Source organism: Schistosoma haematobium, chromosome 4 (genome assembly GCF_000699445.3).
Source record: "Schistosoma haematobium chromosome 4, whole genome shotgun sequence".
NCBI classification, from domain to species: domain Eukaryota; kingdom Metazoa; phylum Platyhelminthes; class Trematoda; order Strigeidida; family Schistosomatidae; genus Schistosoma; species Schistosoma haematobium.
Genome location: NC_067199.1, coordinates 32,468,880 through 32,485,794, shown reverse-complemented (window position 1 = coordinate 32,485,794; position 16,915 = coordinate 32,468,880). Strand labels below are relative to the sequence as shown.

At 36.8% G+C, this 16,915-nt stretch overlaps 2 protein-coding genes across 4 annotated transcripts in view; one reads left to right on the top strand and one right to left on the bottom strand.

Moving 5' to 3' along the window:
• Nucleotides 1-176: 176 nt before the first annotated feature.
• Nucleotides 177-9,396, bottom strand: FBXO8_1 (F-box only protein 8). 2 transcript variants are annotated; one of them, XM_051216221.1, is made up of 6 exons: nucleotides 8,886-9,396; nucleotides 8,683-8,851; nucleotides 8,524-8,653; nucleotides 8,375-8,493; nucleotides 8,148-8,341; nucleotides 177-2,708 (listed from the first exon to the last, which is right to left on the bottom strand). In XM_051216221.1, exons 1-6 carry the CDS (start codon nucleotides 8,926-8,928, stop codon nucleotides 2,437-2,439), a joined length of 927 nt encoding a protein of 308 aa, XP_051066786.1. In that variant the 5' UTR covers nucleotides 8,929-9,396; the 3' UTR covers nucleotides 177-2,436. The 2 variants fall into 2 exon arrangements, with proteins under 2 accessions (XP_051066786.1, XP_051066787.1); XM_051216222.1 differs by having other exon boundaries at nucleotides 8,375-8,851; nucleotides 8,886-8,985.
• A 5,343-nt stretch (nucleotides 9,397-14,739) lies between these two features.
• TLE4_1 (Transducin-like enhancer protein 4) overlaps nucleotides 14,740-16,915 on the top strand; it is a 36,896-nt gene continuing 34,720 nt past the window's right edge. The window contains exons 1-7 of one of the 2 annotated variants that reach the window (XM_012936341.3): nucleotides 14,740-14,877; nucleotides 14,910-15,121; nucleotides 15,162-15,259; nucleotides 15,291-15,399; nucleotides 15,432-15,494; nucleotides 15,529-15,603; nucleotides 15,638-15,718. In XM_012936341.3, the coding sequence (XP_012791795.3) occupies nucleotides 15,101-15,121; nucleotides 15,162-15,259; nucleotides 15,291-15,399; nucleotides 15,432-15,494; nucleotides 15,529-15,603; nucleotides 15,638-15,718 (447 nt within the window). In that variant the 5' untranslated portion in view covers nucleotides 14,740-14,877; nucleotides 14,910-15,100. Of the gene's footprint in view, nucleotides 15,122-15,161; nucleotides 15,260-15,290; nucleotides 15,400-15,431; nucleotides 15,495-15,528; nucleotides 15,604-15,637; nucleotides 15,719-16,915 lie in introns of both variants that reach the window. The other variant, XM_051216220.1, reaches the window with a different exon arrangement.

Sequence of the window (16,915 nt, the reverse complement as noted above, 5' to 3'; positions counted from 1 at the left end):
GATTAGGAAATTTTACCATAGTAAATTAGACCATGTTTTAACCGATCTACTGATTGTTTGGCAATACAATACTGGACAATCAATAAGTTGAAGTAGGATGAATTCAAACAGTGAACATGTATAAACCTGTAGAGCCTCATTTCGTATATACTTGAACATTTTTTAAGCACTTGCTAAATCATATCGACTACATTAAGTTTCATTTCGTGTATGTTTAAAAATTGAATGGCTTATTGATGAATACTATTTTTGTTTATTAGATCGATGGAATATGTATTTGATTTTAAAACAAAAGTCTTTAAATACAGTGCACTATTAATAAAGCACCAATGATTGTAGAGATTAATCAAATGAAACAAGCCTAACCCAATACTATAATCATCCCGGGACGGTTAGGAAAAATAAACTAATGAACAACTGGAAAAGATAATCTTACACTGATAAGGATAGATATAAGTAACGGCGACCGATCTATAAATTGTAATGTCAATACTAATCTTAGTGATGGATAATTTATCAGTTTGCATAATAAAAACCTATCTATATTAGGTGTTCAAAAATACTAGTTTATCTTTGTTGTGACTCAAAATAATCCGAATTTCCTTTTTCTATAAAAAGATCAACTATAACAGAAAAAAGTGAACACGTGACACGGACAGCTTTTTTGTAATATAAAGGTCTTTAATATAAACGACAAAAGCGAATTTGGAGCAATGTTGTTTACTTTATTGTATGAAGGCAACGTACTAAGTAGTTACCCAAACATCTTATTACAGAGTAGGATGTCAGATTAGTGAATAGTAAATAAATAGTGGTTGAACCCAAGACATTTATTCGAAAAAACCAGTTAGAATCTAAGCGATAACCTGATATATGGACAGACTAAACAATAATTAATGTTGATACAAATTATTCGCACATAAATTCTGATGAGCAATGTTTGCTGCAATAGAACGAAAGGAATTTAGATGCCCACAAACTAAAACGTGGAATTAGTCCATGAAGTCATTGTTTGTCGGTCTGAGCTGATGGTAAGCATAGATTACTAGGTTAGGTCGGGGCGATAACCGCGATTGGGAATTACAAACCATGGGTAATATGTTTCATAATCGATCACGATGGCACACATGAATTCATTCGTCTTCTCTATGATCTAGTTTTAGAACTATTTTTTAAGGTTTATTCTTCGAATAAATCCTTTCTTCCATAATAATATTCTCTATACAAAATCTTCTTTACCATCACTGGTAATACTACAACTCCTAATACTCTGGTATTTATCATGATAATTTCATCTCGTTGTGCTGATGCAGCGTAGTGACTTGAACTGAGGCAGATATACTTCAATTTCTGTGTTGCTTATGTTCAACTGACTTCGATTTGGAAGCCGCTCAATATCAGTGACTCTTATAATAAGTATGATTCAAATCCGAGTACAATAACTTGTACTTAGTAATTAAACCGTGTTAACAGCCATTGTTAAGTCTTTTGTAAGAAATACTAGATACCTAATGCCTAATTTATTCGGAAGTAACTAATCCAACCTTGTTATTGATACCTACACTACAAAAGACAAATAACTTCACTAGTGATACGATGAAAATGACTACCAATTTCATAGAGCTACTTAAAGACAGATGATGGGTTACAAGGACACCAGTTTACTTTAAGACATTGATCTTAGATACAGATTGCACAGTAAATTCTGTTAACATAAATTTTAAGTATTCAGATCATAAAAGAGCTAATCAAGATTCAACTTGGGCATTGAAGGCACTACGTGGTAATAAAGTAACTAGGTAAGTTATACGTTTTACCATCATTTACATGAATCAGTGGTACATCAGAATTTTTAGTAAGTTTACTAATCTAGTAGTGGTCGATTAAATATATCTTGGAAAGATGCACATAAATTTACTTATTAGAAAATGTAAAAACGAACTATCTCATAAATAGAATATGTATATTCGAAAAGTAATGTAAAGGAACAAGATTCGACTTTTCATAGAATGATAGGGAAAATGTTGATTTGTATTACTTTGAAATAAAATTCTTCACTAATATTAAGTAAATCCATGAGAACGTATATAATATATCACTCAATTAACAATGCCTTTTAACTTCTCTTATATGAAGTTGTGTTTCAGGTAGATTACAGTGTATATGACTAGTTTACTGATGTCTGTTTCGTTTGGTTTACAAATAACTATGAAAAGAAAAATTGACGACTATTTGCTGTAATAGCCTTGATATGAAACTAGTTGTTTATTAGTTAACCAACAAATAACTAACTGACAAGTCAAAATAAAACACAACACTAACTAATTTGAACTGAATCATTGTGTGAATGTTTAACGTTATAATTTAAAGTACAAAAAATAGCATAAAATAATGAAAATAAATCACAGTGGATGAAATAACTACTGGTTAATTTATTTAAAAAGCAGGTAATGACAGAGGTTGATTCCTCACAAGGATTGCTTTAACTTCAGAATGACGGAAGGGAGGTCCAGAACAATCGATCAGTACGACATGCCCAACAATATACACATTATCATATAAGTTTCCCAAAAACTCATCCGACGTTGTGGTTGCCACTTGTCTTGTATTGCGAATAAATTCACGTTTAGACATTTTATTTTTGATGGATGGGCTCCAGAGATCAACGGATAACATGATCATTGAAAAGCACAGTAAATAGATCTCATCTAAAATGATCAAACCATTTGTGATTTATTAAATAACCTCAGAAGTATTTTCATAAAATAATATTTGCTCCATAATGTTAACAGTTACAGATCTAGCTACGACTACCTTCAAGTTGCTAGATGTATCATTAATAAATTTGAGGTAGAAAAGCGCCGTAAATCTTAACCATGACGTGAACAGGAGTGATTACATTTATTTACGTTACGCAACTTACTAACATTTTAATAAAACTACACAAAAGTATTGCTATGTGGTCCTATTTAATTAGTCTAACTCATTTGCTAAATATAGGCTTATGTAATCCGCTCTGAGCAAGACTGTTTATGAGAGCTAGCTATAATATTTGGTTCCCTAAACCGAATTAGATACGGAAGGATTCGAGCATACAATCTATTGATTGAAAATTAAGTTCACTAACTAAAGAGCCATTGCTAAGATTCACAATCTGTTAATGGTTATTCTGATCTGAAACTATATTTGCTAAGGAACAATATAAGTGCGAAGTATCTTAAGAGAATGTACGTATCAATATTAACATAATTTTGAAAACGTAACATTTTGATAGAAATACTGGATCCTGAATAGCCTTTTAGTTTAGAGTCACGAGGGCAACCTCAATACATAAAGGATTAACACAAGTCCAATAATGAATGTGCATTGTTCTAAGTTGTCACACCACTTAGTCTTAGTTACAAGCACTATTAACGTGGTTGCAAAGGAACCATTTGTAAAATATTACCAAGTAAAATGGAACAATCTTTCTACACAAAAACATAAAGGCGACGGCAGCCAACAAATGTTTCCCAACTTATATTAATCACGGACAAAAAGTCACATTGCAGTGGTATTACCAAAGTGTATTCCCTCCTACACTAAACAATTAAGTTTCTACTCTAAATCTTAAACACATAAGAAGTACCTCAATTAATCCTGATTTATGAATCGGATTAAGTTACTGACTTTATAACACTACCTTGGTTACAATACATCTGGGTGACGATGAAAGAATAATTGATCCTAAACTGCAGTATAATTACGGTACTTTCTGTTAGCAGAGAGAAAAGGAATTTAAACATAGATAATGTTGATGCTATATTTTTGTGATGTATGTGGTCACTTTCTCTACGGCAAAAATTTTAACGGAAGCGATATGTTACCGACATTTCGTTGACCACAAAGCAAACAAAAACACTGAAACTCTGACATATGTAAACTAGCCAATATCCTTAAACCTTATTGTCAAACTGTGATTAGATATAGATCATTTGTTTTGTCAAATTACCCTTAGGAATTAAGTAACAGGTTCCAATCATCCCCATATTTTTCTGTATTCCACGTCAATCAGATTATCATGTAGTCAGTCGATAAAACCAGTAACCGCTGAGTTTAACCATGGTGGCAAATGCAGAAACTACCTAGTTGAAATCCTCGAGGTAACTAAAATCACTGGGTGGATAATGCGAATCAGAATTGGTGACAAGGGTAAAGATTAATTCACTACTTATTTTCCTCAAGATTTTGAGTTCTAATAGTACTCCATTTCTTCGCGAATCTTAATCTTTTCCATTGCCAGAACTATTCAAGTCATTTCGACGCATTTGCTGTTTATGTTCTTAACTTTCATTTATCGTACTAATTTGGCATAGTAACATAAATTGATGTACATTTGTCCCAGGGTCCATGTTAATGATGACCAGTAACATCATGTTTCTGGACAACACCAAATTTCGGCACCGTCGTCATCAAAATGCTACCTGGAGACCTTTGTCTACAACTCAAGTCTGGACTTAGATTAATCGTATCGCAATCAGCTACCGTCGACGTGCCCATGTACAAGACTATTGTTTCCTTTGGATTACTTATTTGAACTCTGATCATACACTCATATGCCCCAGTTCTATCTTATGTTTTAGTAATCAACAAATTTGTGTTTCAAACAGATTAACTTAAGCAGATTGGTTTCAGCTTCTGTTGCAACTAAATATCAGATCAAACTAGGTTCAATGCTAGCTATCAACAAACCTAAAAATATAGATGTACATTGGCTGCATTTGCATGGTGCCACGAAAATGGAGAGTAAAGTTGCTTGCGATTCCTCGGAACCTCCTGCTTATAAACACTGGGTTTCTCCAGGCTTCCTACAATTAATTGAGGCATGCTAGTCTACTCCGGCTAACCGAGAGTTTGACCATAAACGTAGATTCTTACGTAAGAAGATTGTGAAGAGCTTACGTAAGGATCGAATATGCTAACTATTTGGAACCAGCAGCCACATTTAATAACTGCTGGAAGCGCTTTCAACTCATCCGAGCCGCTGGCAGTTGGGAGTTTGGTGTGAGTAAAACAATCTGTGAAGCTGATGAGAGACCAATCAACAGCATCCAAAGACGACTTTGACGATGAACAGTGTTCTTCGAAGGACGACTCAGATGGTCTGCCACCTCAGCTACATCGATTAAACGTTCCCTCAACCCACGACCGGTGATGACTGGTCCACACGACGAACCGGAAATCCGAAAGGAACCCCAACTTCTGAGGCGCTTCAAATCACCAGGGTTATGACTTAACCAAGGTTATTTTTCGAGGTGGTAGCGAACTTCTGGTCAGGGGACCGATTGGGTTGTTTGGAAAGGTTTGGGAATCAGTGTTTCAGCAGCGACAGTCATCCTTGTTTCCCCAAACCGTTTATGTGATCTTTGCAACAACTATCGGGAGTGTCTGATTTCAATCGCTTTCATAGTATTGGCTTCCGTTGCATTTCATAGGTTTTTTTAAATACGCGAAAGACCGGCTCATGAGGAGCAGGTTAGTTTTCGTTCTGGTTGAGAATGTACTGACCATATCTTCACCCTCCATTAAATGTTAGGAAACTGCCATACTTCGCCTAGGCCAACAGTCGTTGTCTTTGTTGATATTGCGTTCGCTTCCGACTTGTTGGACAGAACTGTTGTTTGGGATTGTCTGTTGAATAAGGGTATAACTGGCAAGCTTACTAACATCTTGAAGGATCCATACACAAACACATGAGGACAGAAGACAAAAAACAACTTTTCACTACTATTTTACTCGAGCAGTGGGGGCGGTTAGGAAGGGTTGTGCAATCTCACCATTCCGCTTCAATTTTGCCAATGATGACATTCTGAAGACAGATATGGAATTAGGCAGTGAAGGTGTGGATCTGTTGCCTGCAGAGGGACTTCTATTCTGAATATATGTGGATGATATTGTCTTGTTTTGTGATGATACTCAAGCTTTGCTATTCCTACTTAACCAGTTGGAAATTACTGTTTGTAGGTATGGCATGTAGTTCCTGGTAAGGTTGAGGGTGATAGTGAAACTAGGTGACTTGAGATGTTATCAAGCATAGCTCAAGAAAGAAGCTAGTGAGGGGCCACCAATTTTCTTAAATTTTCCCAATGAAAATAAAAGGAACTTCTTTGATTGAAAAGATTCCTCATGGCTGTATTTTTTAAATTCGCTGTTTCTCCCACTACATCCTACTATCGTTCACTTATTTCCACTCGTTGATTTTTTTTCACTATATTTACCCTCCATCCGTCTTTCTCCAATCCCATTCATTCGCGTGATGTATATTTATTTTGGTAGCTATTTATCAGTCAGTCAGCTACAACGTTGGACTATGCATGTATGTGCATCGGTCCAAGTTGCCACACCTCATTAGCACAACAAGATGAACACCAGATTGATAGAAGCAATTAAGTCAATGGTGTAATATATAAAGGAAAGATTGCATATAAGGATATAGTACAGTAAGAAAGAATTAGTTCGTAGAAAGAAAGATATAAAGCAATTTTAATCTCATAGTTTAAAGGAAGACAGAGTGTATACACCGACGCCATTGTGATCGATTTTGAGCCATATCACACAGTCTCTAACCATTGGTTACGATAGTCACGCGGACCCCAACCAAGCGGTCTGCATCTACCAACATGGCTCAGACCAAAAGTTAGTGACTTCAAGCACTTATGCCACGTTTTTGTTTCGCCGCCCCTAACTTGCTCCCAACAATCCCCAACATTAGCCAGCATTGCGCGCCGTGGCCAGTTATACCAACATATGTGTATTTAAATGCATAAATAAGATTAACAATTTTGTATATCTAGAAAACTAAAATCTGAAAGCCAAATACTAGTGATTGACTGAGATACTAGTGGCAGTATTAATCAATGTATTTTCAGTTGTCTTATACACCAGACTGAACTGTAAATAATGCTTACGAGTTATCTAGCATCTGTTAAGCAGTGGATTTACTAGATGAATTCTCTATACCGTAATAAGATACTGAATAAAAATGTCCAGTGCCAAGCTCTAAACAACTTTCTGGGAATTTCTATATAACTAGAGGATAAAGACCACTAAGAAAGACATACGAGCATAGTGTTATTTCTGGTGGTAGGAAGCATCACACATCTTGGTTACCCAGATTGAATTTACTGAGACTACTTTGAAGTTTCGGTGACGATAAATAATCCCTTAATATTATCACCGTGGTAAACATAAAAACGTAAACGGATGTAAAATATAGGTTCCCATAATTGTAAAACATCAGATGCATCCCTGTTTGTGAAACCTCGTTGTTGACAGTAGTTGTAACACGTATCATAATACGAGAGCATTTATTCTGATGAACGTGTAATGATATGATTGTCATTTCTCTGCGTATTTTGTACATTGCACTGCTTTGACTGTTTTCTCTACTTATTTAGCTACTCCTTACTGTCGATAGTATTTTAGCTTTTAATTTTCATGTTGATTTTTTCACTCACTACTTCGGTGCAATTAAGTTTGGTTGCCATGAGTGATAAGTACATGTCCCAAATCGTAGAATGGCTAGCCCCGTTCAACTTCTCTAACAATATTAGTTACCCACTGAGATATATCACCAAGTAAGATATTTTTATTTTCAGGCGGGCGATGAGGTTGCTGTACATACGGTCATTTCTGTTGAACAAAATCCCCTACTTTGCATCTTATCAACGTTATCTCCTTATTATGGTACCTAGCTAAACCAGGATGTGAACTGTATCAGTAAAATTCTAGACTATTTTCCAAGTCATCAATTGACAATAACATATATTCCGTGTTTTATCTAAATATAATGTTTGATATGTACTAGAGGTTAGTGCGAAAATCGCTTCATAAACAATACCTATAAACTCAAAGTTGTTTTATGAGCCATTTTACCATCATTGCCTCACTAAAAAAGCCTGACAGTCTATCTGCGAAGCATATGATAACGGTACTGAAAAAGCTTGATTCATAATTGCCCAAGTCATACGCGTCAACTGAATCAAAAAGCTAATATTCTCTAGAAATTACCTTACACAAATTTATTGTGTCAAAAACGGGATATTCACAATTTTTCATGAATAATAAACAAACAATGTAATGTATAAACGACAAACTCTAACACATACCACGTGTGATCCCAAGATCTGGATTGCATTGAGTAAATCTTTCGGAAAACAGACCGACCAACAGGTGAATGAAAGCTGACGCGCTAGGTTCTGATGATTGTACTGGCAGTTCAGTAAAAAGACCTCTTAACGCATTTGGTAATGAATAGTTCCGGAAATCTTTTAAATTCACCAGTCCGCGTAGAACCTGGGGCCTAAGCATGTGTTATCCTGAAAGTAAATCATACCTCGTTTCCAGATATCGACGCTTCTGGAATGGATCTAATCCGGAAGCATAGTGGAAAAAGTTAACAAGATCATCGGTATTATCGTCAACAAGACGATGTCTGAAGATGTACCCCATACCCTGAAAAATGCTCGTGTAAGTCGAACTTACTTCAAAGGCGTCTGCGTTAAATGTCAAACGCGCTTCATCTAGCTTAAGGTACAATCGACGGAATGACGGCTCAGATTGAAGTACGCCATTCTTGTACGCCGAGCAAAATGGCCACGAAGCTTTGCACAAACTGAAAATTACCTTATGAGTAGAAAATACCTCTTCCACAACACCTCATCGTAAGCAAGATCATACCAAACACAAGATGCTAGATATAGATCAGTGGCATTGAGCCTCGACAATATATTGAGAGCAAGTTCAGCTGGTAAGTGATGTAAGTCAACAAATTCCGACGAGAGCTGAGGAGTCTCAAGACAAACCCCATCCTCTAAAAATCTTAAAATCCAAATCTGGATTACTACTTTGGTTTGAATAGCTATGCTGCAGCGCTAGAACAAGGCCCATAACACGGATCAATACGGCTCATCAGGATCAGAATAGGCGCCCTCAACTCTTAATACCAAAAATCCCGCTTGTGAAAAATTTGACTTAATTATATTTAGTAACTTATCGATAACCTACATTAAAATGGATGGGTAAATGCTAAAATCTCACTTTGAAGAAACAGTTGAAAGCTTGTGAGGAAGTGAAACTCTACGTGCAAATTTTCCTAATCGCAAAGAATAGAGTCCAATAACTTTGGTACGAGCTTATTTAAGCTAGTCGAATTCTTTGAACTCGCTTCTAGTTATTTCAGTGCGGTTACAGGTAGTTATAATCTCCAATGGCTGGTAGTCTAGCTACCTAACTGCAATAATTGGAATCAGTGTGGTAGTCATTTGTGAATTTATATATCTTGTAGTTTGAGTGAGGTTGTGTGTGTGTGTTTCACTAGCACGATTATAGTCCTTGTGTTTTGTACAGTGGGTTGTTGACCAAGGTCAACTGAGCCTATGTGTATTTGACTGGGCTCTTCTACTGTAGCCTCATATATTTAGGTCGACTCACAGCACATGATATGGCTTTGAAGGTCAATTTTCGAGCTGGATCAAGACTGAAGGGCCTCAATTAGATAATCTTGGTTTCTGAAGTTCGCAGTTGTCAGACGCTGAGACCTGCTGGTCGTGAAGTATGGCGGAAGAGGTAACCCGGACATTCTGGTTACTGTAGAGTTGTCTGGTAACTAACACCACCGTTGCATATCGTGTTCGTGGGTTCAATCTTGACTACCACTTGCTTGCTAGCTCCGTGAACCACCATTGTGATGGGTTTTTTAGCGCTTACCGTTCCTCTAGCGGCATCTCCCACGGCCAGTGGTTTGTTGTGTCTAACTTGGATTTGAGGGAATTGCTTAACCGATGGTCTTCAGGGTGTCAGTAAACTTTCCTGTCTAACATGTGCTGAGTCCATAGTTACCTTTAGTGAAGGTGGTTGACGTTTTGCTACTATCCGCCCCTTATACAGGTGGGATAGCTTGGCTGAATCCATACTTCTTCCCAGCATTGTACAGGATTTGCCTCACTGTTTTAATCAATGGATTTTTTACTTTCCAGTAAGCCCTTCCCCAACACTGCGAAATTAGATGTAATCAGGGGGTTTTGTTTAACATCTTTGTCCCCCCTTTACAGTGTTTTGGGGGCTGTGCTTATGCCAGTTCCCTTCCAAGCACTCAACCACTCCTCCTTACTATTAACAGATATTGAGGTGTTAGGAACTTATGGTAATTTTTCTGGTGTATAAATTCAGGCTGTTGCTCCCATATTTATGTGTTTGGCTGAGCCCGTGCATGATGAAATTGGCATTCTGGCGGGAGTGGATGTGATTATTTTCGATGAAGTCTTATGCTTCGCTTTAGCTAGTTTCTTTGGTGTGTGTCGTGGTTGTCTGTCAGCAAGGTGTAAACGTAATACGTATATTTGGAAGGATTTGGATATTCCAATATAGTATCAAGAAGGTAGATATCCTTGGTTATTTGTGGAAGATCACTGAGACCACATGACAATGTCCAACATGGGCATAATATTTATTGTTTTTTTTCCCATTATTTTGGCTTGTAAAATGTTTTACCTGCATTCAGTGTTGCTTTTCTGTTGTGAATACTTTCTGTCTTGGGTGATTGAATGCTCAGTGAAACACAGTCTTCACGTGCAGAAATGACTCCAGAAATATCTGAAGCATTTTAAAGATTTGCTCATCAAGTTCTTCACTGCCAAGTCCTCTGCCGGACAACAAAATACCTTGCTACAAGTGCTCGTATTTGTAAGTAGCTTTTAAACTATTTAAAATTTATGTATTGATGTCAGGATTGTGTAATGAAGGCAGAAGTCCCTTTCTAGTCACTAGTCTTCTGTAGAATCAGTCGATTAAAGTTTTTGACACTATTTCTTTGGGCAAGGGGTTTTAAGAATTGACGACTCGGTGTGAAAACTTGTATGCCACAGGTACTTTGTATGTTGTTGGTTTTTGTACTCTTCTGCTATATCCTATGAGTTTTTTATCTAGTAGGAAGAAAAAGAGAGGGTATATCAGGTCAAAAATCATTTCTTATTATTCTATGCATCGGAATCAAATCATCTCTTAATCTGCAGTGAGCCATAGTTGAGTGGTCTTGCTTCTTAAGCCACTCCGTGCACGGCAAAAGCTAGAGACCTGGAACTGCGTGGTAAGATGCGTCCTTTCTCAAAGATTTCGGATCCACCTTTTAAACAGAAGCTTCCAGAGGGAATCAAGTTTTCAAGTCTGGATCTCACTAAGGTTGTGTATACTTTGGTGAATAGAATACTGTCCAACTTGGTAATAGTCCATCTTAAAACCCTTGGTGTTCTGTATCTCTCAAATGCGACCTTGCGACAGTGGGTTTTGGTCTCAAGATAATGGCTCACTGTGATCATATGAAACGGTAAATTGGCTTTATTCTCTAAATAAATCAATTTGTTCTGTTGATGTTGTGAGATGTAAACACGCGTTCGGTTTTTTTACTGATTTGTGTCGAGCAATAAGATATAAACCAATGCATTGTCTATAAATTTCTATCGGTTGGTCCTGGATTTGCTAGTAGATAATAAAATCGTTATCTGCAGTTCTATCTTCTGGTTTGCGTCCAATTGCATCAGTCTTCGTTCCATTATAACCGATAGTTTATTTACAGAATCCCTCTAAAGCAGTACTTTTTCAGGAAACTTTAGCATAATTTAAAGGTCCTTCATAAGTCGTAGTTTCAAATAATCTCTTCCTGAAGTTCATATCATATATTATAGTTTACTTTGTGACGGGCTACCATTACCTACCCATACTGACCATACCATAAGTTCATTTAAAAGGCCAGCGATTGTGTTCTAGCCTCTGAAGGGCCAATACAAATTAGTCTCAGACTAACCAGTCACATCTAATACCTGTCATATGTCCTCAAAGACAAGTGACCCCTATAAACCTATGATATTTCAATCTGATATTGCAAATTTAATTTGGGAAGTACTCAGTCCCACATGCTGGATAATCATGATTTTGTTGTTATTGATTTTAGTCATTTTACTGGGGTGTACGTAAATATATGTCGAGGAGTAACCACATTTATGATATTACTGAACGCAAGGGTTCTTGTTTACCTGAGGATTGTAATGAAAACATGTGAAATTTATTCACTTCGAATTCCCAGTTAGCTTCCAAAAACTTATTTGGTTCAGAAAACCCTCTATCTTATTGTGGCTCTGGACTGAATGATTTCAGCTTCTATGAAATTTCAAAAACGTCTTAAAGGTTACGAGCAAATGTAGCTGTCAACTTGACAGCGATCATTTGGCGATTTTTAATATGACAGTTGTCTTAAATGAATCCCCAAAATCAATAACCTTGCTGACCGCATTAGCTTTAATGCATTTGTAGATCACCAACGTAGATGACGTATGTCGAAATGATTGGAGGCCTACTCGAGTTAGACGTGAATGGTGTGACAAACTAGCTAACGTCGAAGTCACACCTCGTGGTCAGTACCTTACGTGGACTACCCCATTGACGTATCAAGGTACCATAGATGCTTTGAAGACTGTGCAACACAGAGGACGTTATTACAGAAATATATTAGTTGAAGTAGATACAAATGAAACTAAGATCACTGCCGCATGGGTCAGTCTACGGCATACGATTAAGTGATGAGCGTTGGTTGTCCTTGACCTTGACGAGGATCGATGATTTGCCCGATAATCAATGACCCAACTGCAGGATGGTTTTGCTAGGGCTTATTGGAATATCACTGACCCTACAGATTCACCCAGCTGAAGGTGCACAATCATGAATCCACACCAAATCGCGAATGGGTACGCCGTTCCTCACATCTCCTACAACGTTAGATAGCTTAGATTGAATACCCATCGATAAATCGATATTCTGTCAAGCATATCTTCAAGCCTTCTCGTTTCTGATTTCTGAATTGACTGCACGTTCCAATCGTAAAAGTTGTTACTGGTTAAGGTGTTGTCAAACTCCAGATACTTGTGGAATGTTTAGTAGTGAGCACGACGTGATCTGGTACACCTATTCGTAGACTATGAGTCTGTTCCTCTATAAAACTTTATATATCATATTTTTACTTTAGTTTTTACATATTGTGACACATATTTTGGAATTTTTGGATACTCTTTTCTCGTTCATTGCTACACTTTACATTCATCATAGACGAACAGACTCCTAAATTATTTAAGATCAAGGCTATTTCGTCACTCTCATTCCAGCTAATGCCATTTTTATCCGACGATATCGAAGCATGGTTCTTCTACTTAGAAGCTGACTTCTCCGATCACGGTGTGGCATACCCACGTGAACAGGTCCTCGCAGTGGTGGATACTCGATAAATACAGCGAAATATGCCAAACGCAACCGCAATTGTTATGTGTAATTAACAAAGTTACACACCACATCACGACTACAGAATCACCTGTATTCTCGAAAGCGCGTCGACTAGCTCCCGAAAAGCTGCGTTTGGCTAGAAACGAATTCAATCATATGATAGACTTATGGATAATTCGGCCATGAAACAGCTAATGGGCATCTCCCGTGCATATGGTCCCTAATAAAAATAACAGAGACTGGCTTCCAACTGATAACTATCGGCGGTTGAGTACAAATACCATTTCTGATCGTTAACCATGGTTTCACATTCACGATTTGACAGCTACCTTATAAGGTACATCTGTTTTTTTGGAAAATCGACTTGGTTAAATCATATAACCGGATTCCCATGGCTGCTGACGACATGGTTAAAACAGCTATGATCACATCTTTCGATCTCTACGATTTTTTGCGCATGCCTTTCGAGTTCAGAAATGCCGCACAATCTTTCCACAAATTCATCGATGACGATTTCTCGGGCTTCAAGTCCATGCAAGTCCACAAAGGGAATTTTATTTCCAGCATCTGGACGTGGTCTTCGAATGACTGTAGAAGCACGGCATTAATGTAGACATCCAGAAATGTCAAATCGGCACCGACTCTCTAGATTTGCTCCGACGAGTATTGATGTTCAAGGTATTCTACCTCTTGAAAGCAAAGCGGCTGTCATTCTGTTTACTAAGGACCGACATGCTGTATTCTGAAGATTTTTTTGAAATTGTTTATTTTGAGTCCCGCTTACGTAAATCAACCATTCCATACCAGACTTACAGTATCATTAGCTACTTTTTAATGTCGTAACTTGGTCGTAAAGTGAACAAATTTTTCATCATAAAGATAGTAATCAAACTGCATGCCTTAGTTTCATCAAGATATGCGTTACCTATTTCTGAATTTCATTTGGGTTTAGGAACTGAATTTTTTCTGCAACAATGTTTTTGTGACACGGTGTTCGAAATAAGCAGTTTGTTTTTTAACGTAGAAATTCCCGTCGATGTGCTGGTGATTATCTAGGCTTATCTGTAAACTTCAATACAGCTTGAATAAATTGCTGTAATTCGTAATATGTAGTCGTTCAATAGTTCAAATCACTGGTGTGAAAAGTGGTTGTCAAGAGTAGAAGAAACTCATTTTATAAAAGGGAAAAACGTCAGCGTGTGATATGATATGGATCCTAGCATTCTGCACCAAACCTTTCAAACTGAAATTGAATGTCTAGGGCTCATCGAATGATTGTGGACGGATATGAGCTCTTACCTAGCTAGCAAGCTTAGTAACATTGAATACTCAATATTTATGTTTGGTTAACCTGATATATGAAACCCTATTTTGAGTCACTAATACAATACAAGGCTTTCGTTCAAAAAACCATGTAAATTTTTTTGAACGACTTTAAGAGCTAACTAATTCCTATTCTGCTTTAAAGTAGTAGAATGTAGACTTATTATTGCCTTTGTATATTGGTTTAGTAATTTCGTGGTTTCCTGGATGATTCGTATGAACAAAAAAGTAGAATAAAGCATATCTAACGTAGTTTTTCGATTTAATGCTTATATAAACAGCAATTCTTGAACTTCTGTCGTGAAGAGCCTTTTTATGGCTTTGTGAAACAAATAACTGTAGCGTTTGTTTATATGCTTCATATTAGAGCGAGAGATCATAAGGTTTGTTATCCACCGGCTTTAATTGTGCGCGCTGTTAGGTTTTACTGTTGGTTTTTCATGGATAGTAGATAGTTCGTTACTCACTTTTAATGTATCCTTCGCGAATTTCTGTAAGTCTCGTCTTCCAATTCGTTCTTACTCTGCATGTAGTCTTCTTCTCAAAGCAACCAGCATACAAAATTTTCTGTCCCGGAAGCTTGTGACAAAATAAAAGATGAGCTTCTGGGTCTACAAACTCAGTACCACAGGTAGAATCAAATTGTTTTATATTAGCCTCAGTTTAAAATGTGAGTTCGAAAAGGCAGTTCAGGAAAAGTCCGAGCTACAACGTCACTACCTGCTGTATTATGAGATAACTTATGGACTTAATGTCGAAATGCACAAACAAGTAAGCCTAATTTTGTCATGTTATTTCCTCAGATGGAGATTGCGAAACGGCTGAATGCTATCCTAGTGCAAGTCATCCCATTCCTATCTCAAGAGGTTTGTTTTGTTCTCTATTCAGCTACAACTTTAGCATCAATCTCAGGTTGCTGCAGCAGTGGACCGCGCAAAGCAAGTTACTTTGTCGGAACTTAGTAGCATCATAGGGGTATGTTCATAGCAAATCTCTTAACCATATTAAGCCACAAATGGATGAGTCTAAGGGCCCGAAATTCCTGAATGGTACCGTTGGTTCCCCGTTTGACCAAATGGACTTTTTTAAGGTAACTTGTTTTTATGAATTTGTCATTACCACTGTTACATTACAAAAAACTAACTTTTAGTCCACTAAATTTCTTCCTCGTAGGGATGTGTTTCGTTGTTTTTTAATGTTATACTGTCAGTGGCTAAATAAATAATGATCCCCATCAGGTATTTAGTTATGTTTAATATTTGGCCATGTCTTGAGATTCATTTAATTGTATGTCGATAGTGGTTGTAACTCATTTGCTTGTAGTGTAGTGCTTCGATCAACAACTCCAGTTATGCTGAGAATCTAAATAGTAACATATTGATTTATATTGCAAGTATTTGTAGTGGACCTAACAAGATACTCACTGGCGTCTTTCCATTTCATCTAATCTTATTGTTTGGGAAACTTCGGTTTTTTACTATTACTTTAAGAATTTATTACATCATCTAAATTATATGTGTTGGTTAACACGATTTCATGTGCCATTGAAAAGTGATTATTGCATTTTCTTGTAACTAAATATGATGAGCTCGAATCTGAGTTTAGCATTAAGTTGATTGAAGGAATCTGAAGCTATTGTTTAGAAGTTCCTAACAGTTTTGATGGGACTTATTTGAAATCATCCACCACTCCCAGTAGATCTTACGTTTTAGTGATTTTTTTTGGTGGACAATTTTGTTTTACTTACACTCATACCGACCTGTTATTGTAATGGGGTCGTTAATAATAGTTTTCACATCGTATTTAGACTTGGTGGCTATGTTGTCATTCGAGTAATTGGATTGGAGAACAACCTCTACATGCACATCTGTTTAAATGTTATTTTGCATGAGTCATCACAGCTCTATTTTCTGCACCACTCAATTTTTTAGGTCTTTGTTCAGTAATTTGTTGGTGTTTCATGTCGATAACATGCAACTTTTAAGGCATATTAGCTAGTAAAATTTTGCGTCATAATTCTCACTCTTCATGAATTCAAGACAAGAAACAGGCTTCTTAATTGTAAATCTAATATCCATGATTGTTTTTGAATATTGTTTTGTATACTCAGTGATCAATATACGTATTTACGCTACGTGTAATATATTTCTCAAATGTAATTACTTTGGTAAGTAATAAACCTGGAGTTTTGTGTAATATAGGAGTTATTTTATATGGAAATTTAGATGCGTTCCTATGGATAGTATCGCTGGGAAATACAAAGCTAAAAGTAACTCAGTGAAACATT

Bases quoted from the DNA above. Each gene is read 5' to 3' on its own strand.
- FBXO8_1 (XM_051216221.1), bottom strand. From the start codon at position 8,928: ATGGGCCTTGTTCTAGCGCTGCAGCATAGCTATTCAAACCAAA. The intron at 8,852-8,885 runs GTAGTAATCCAG...TAAGATTTTTAG, and splicing joins GCATAGCTATTCAAACCAAA to AGGATGGGGTTTGTCTTGAG. The intron at 2,709-8,147 runs GTATGTGTTAGA...TGATCATTTTAG, and splicing joins AGATCTTGGGATCACACGTG to ATGAGATCTATTTACTGTGC.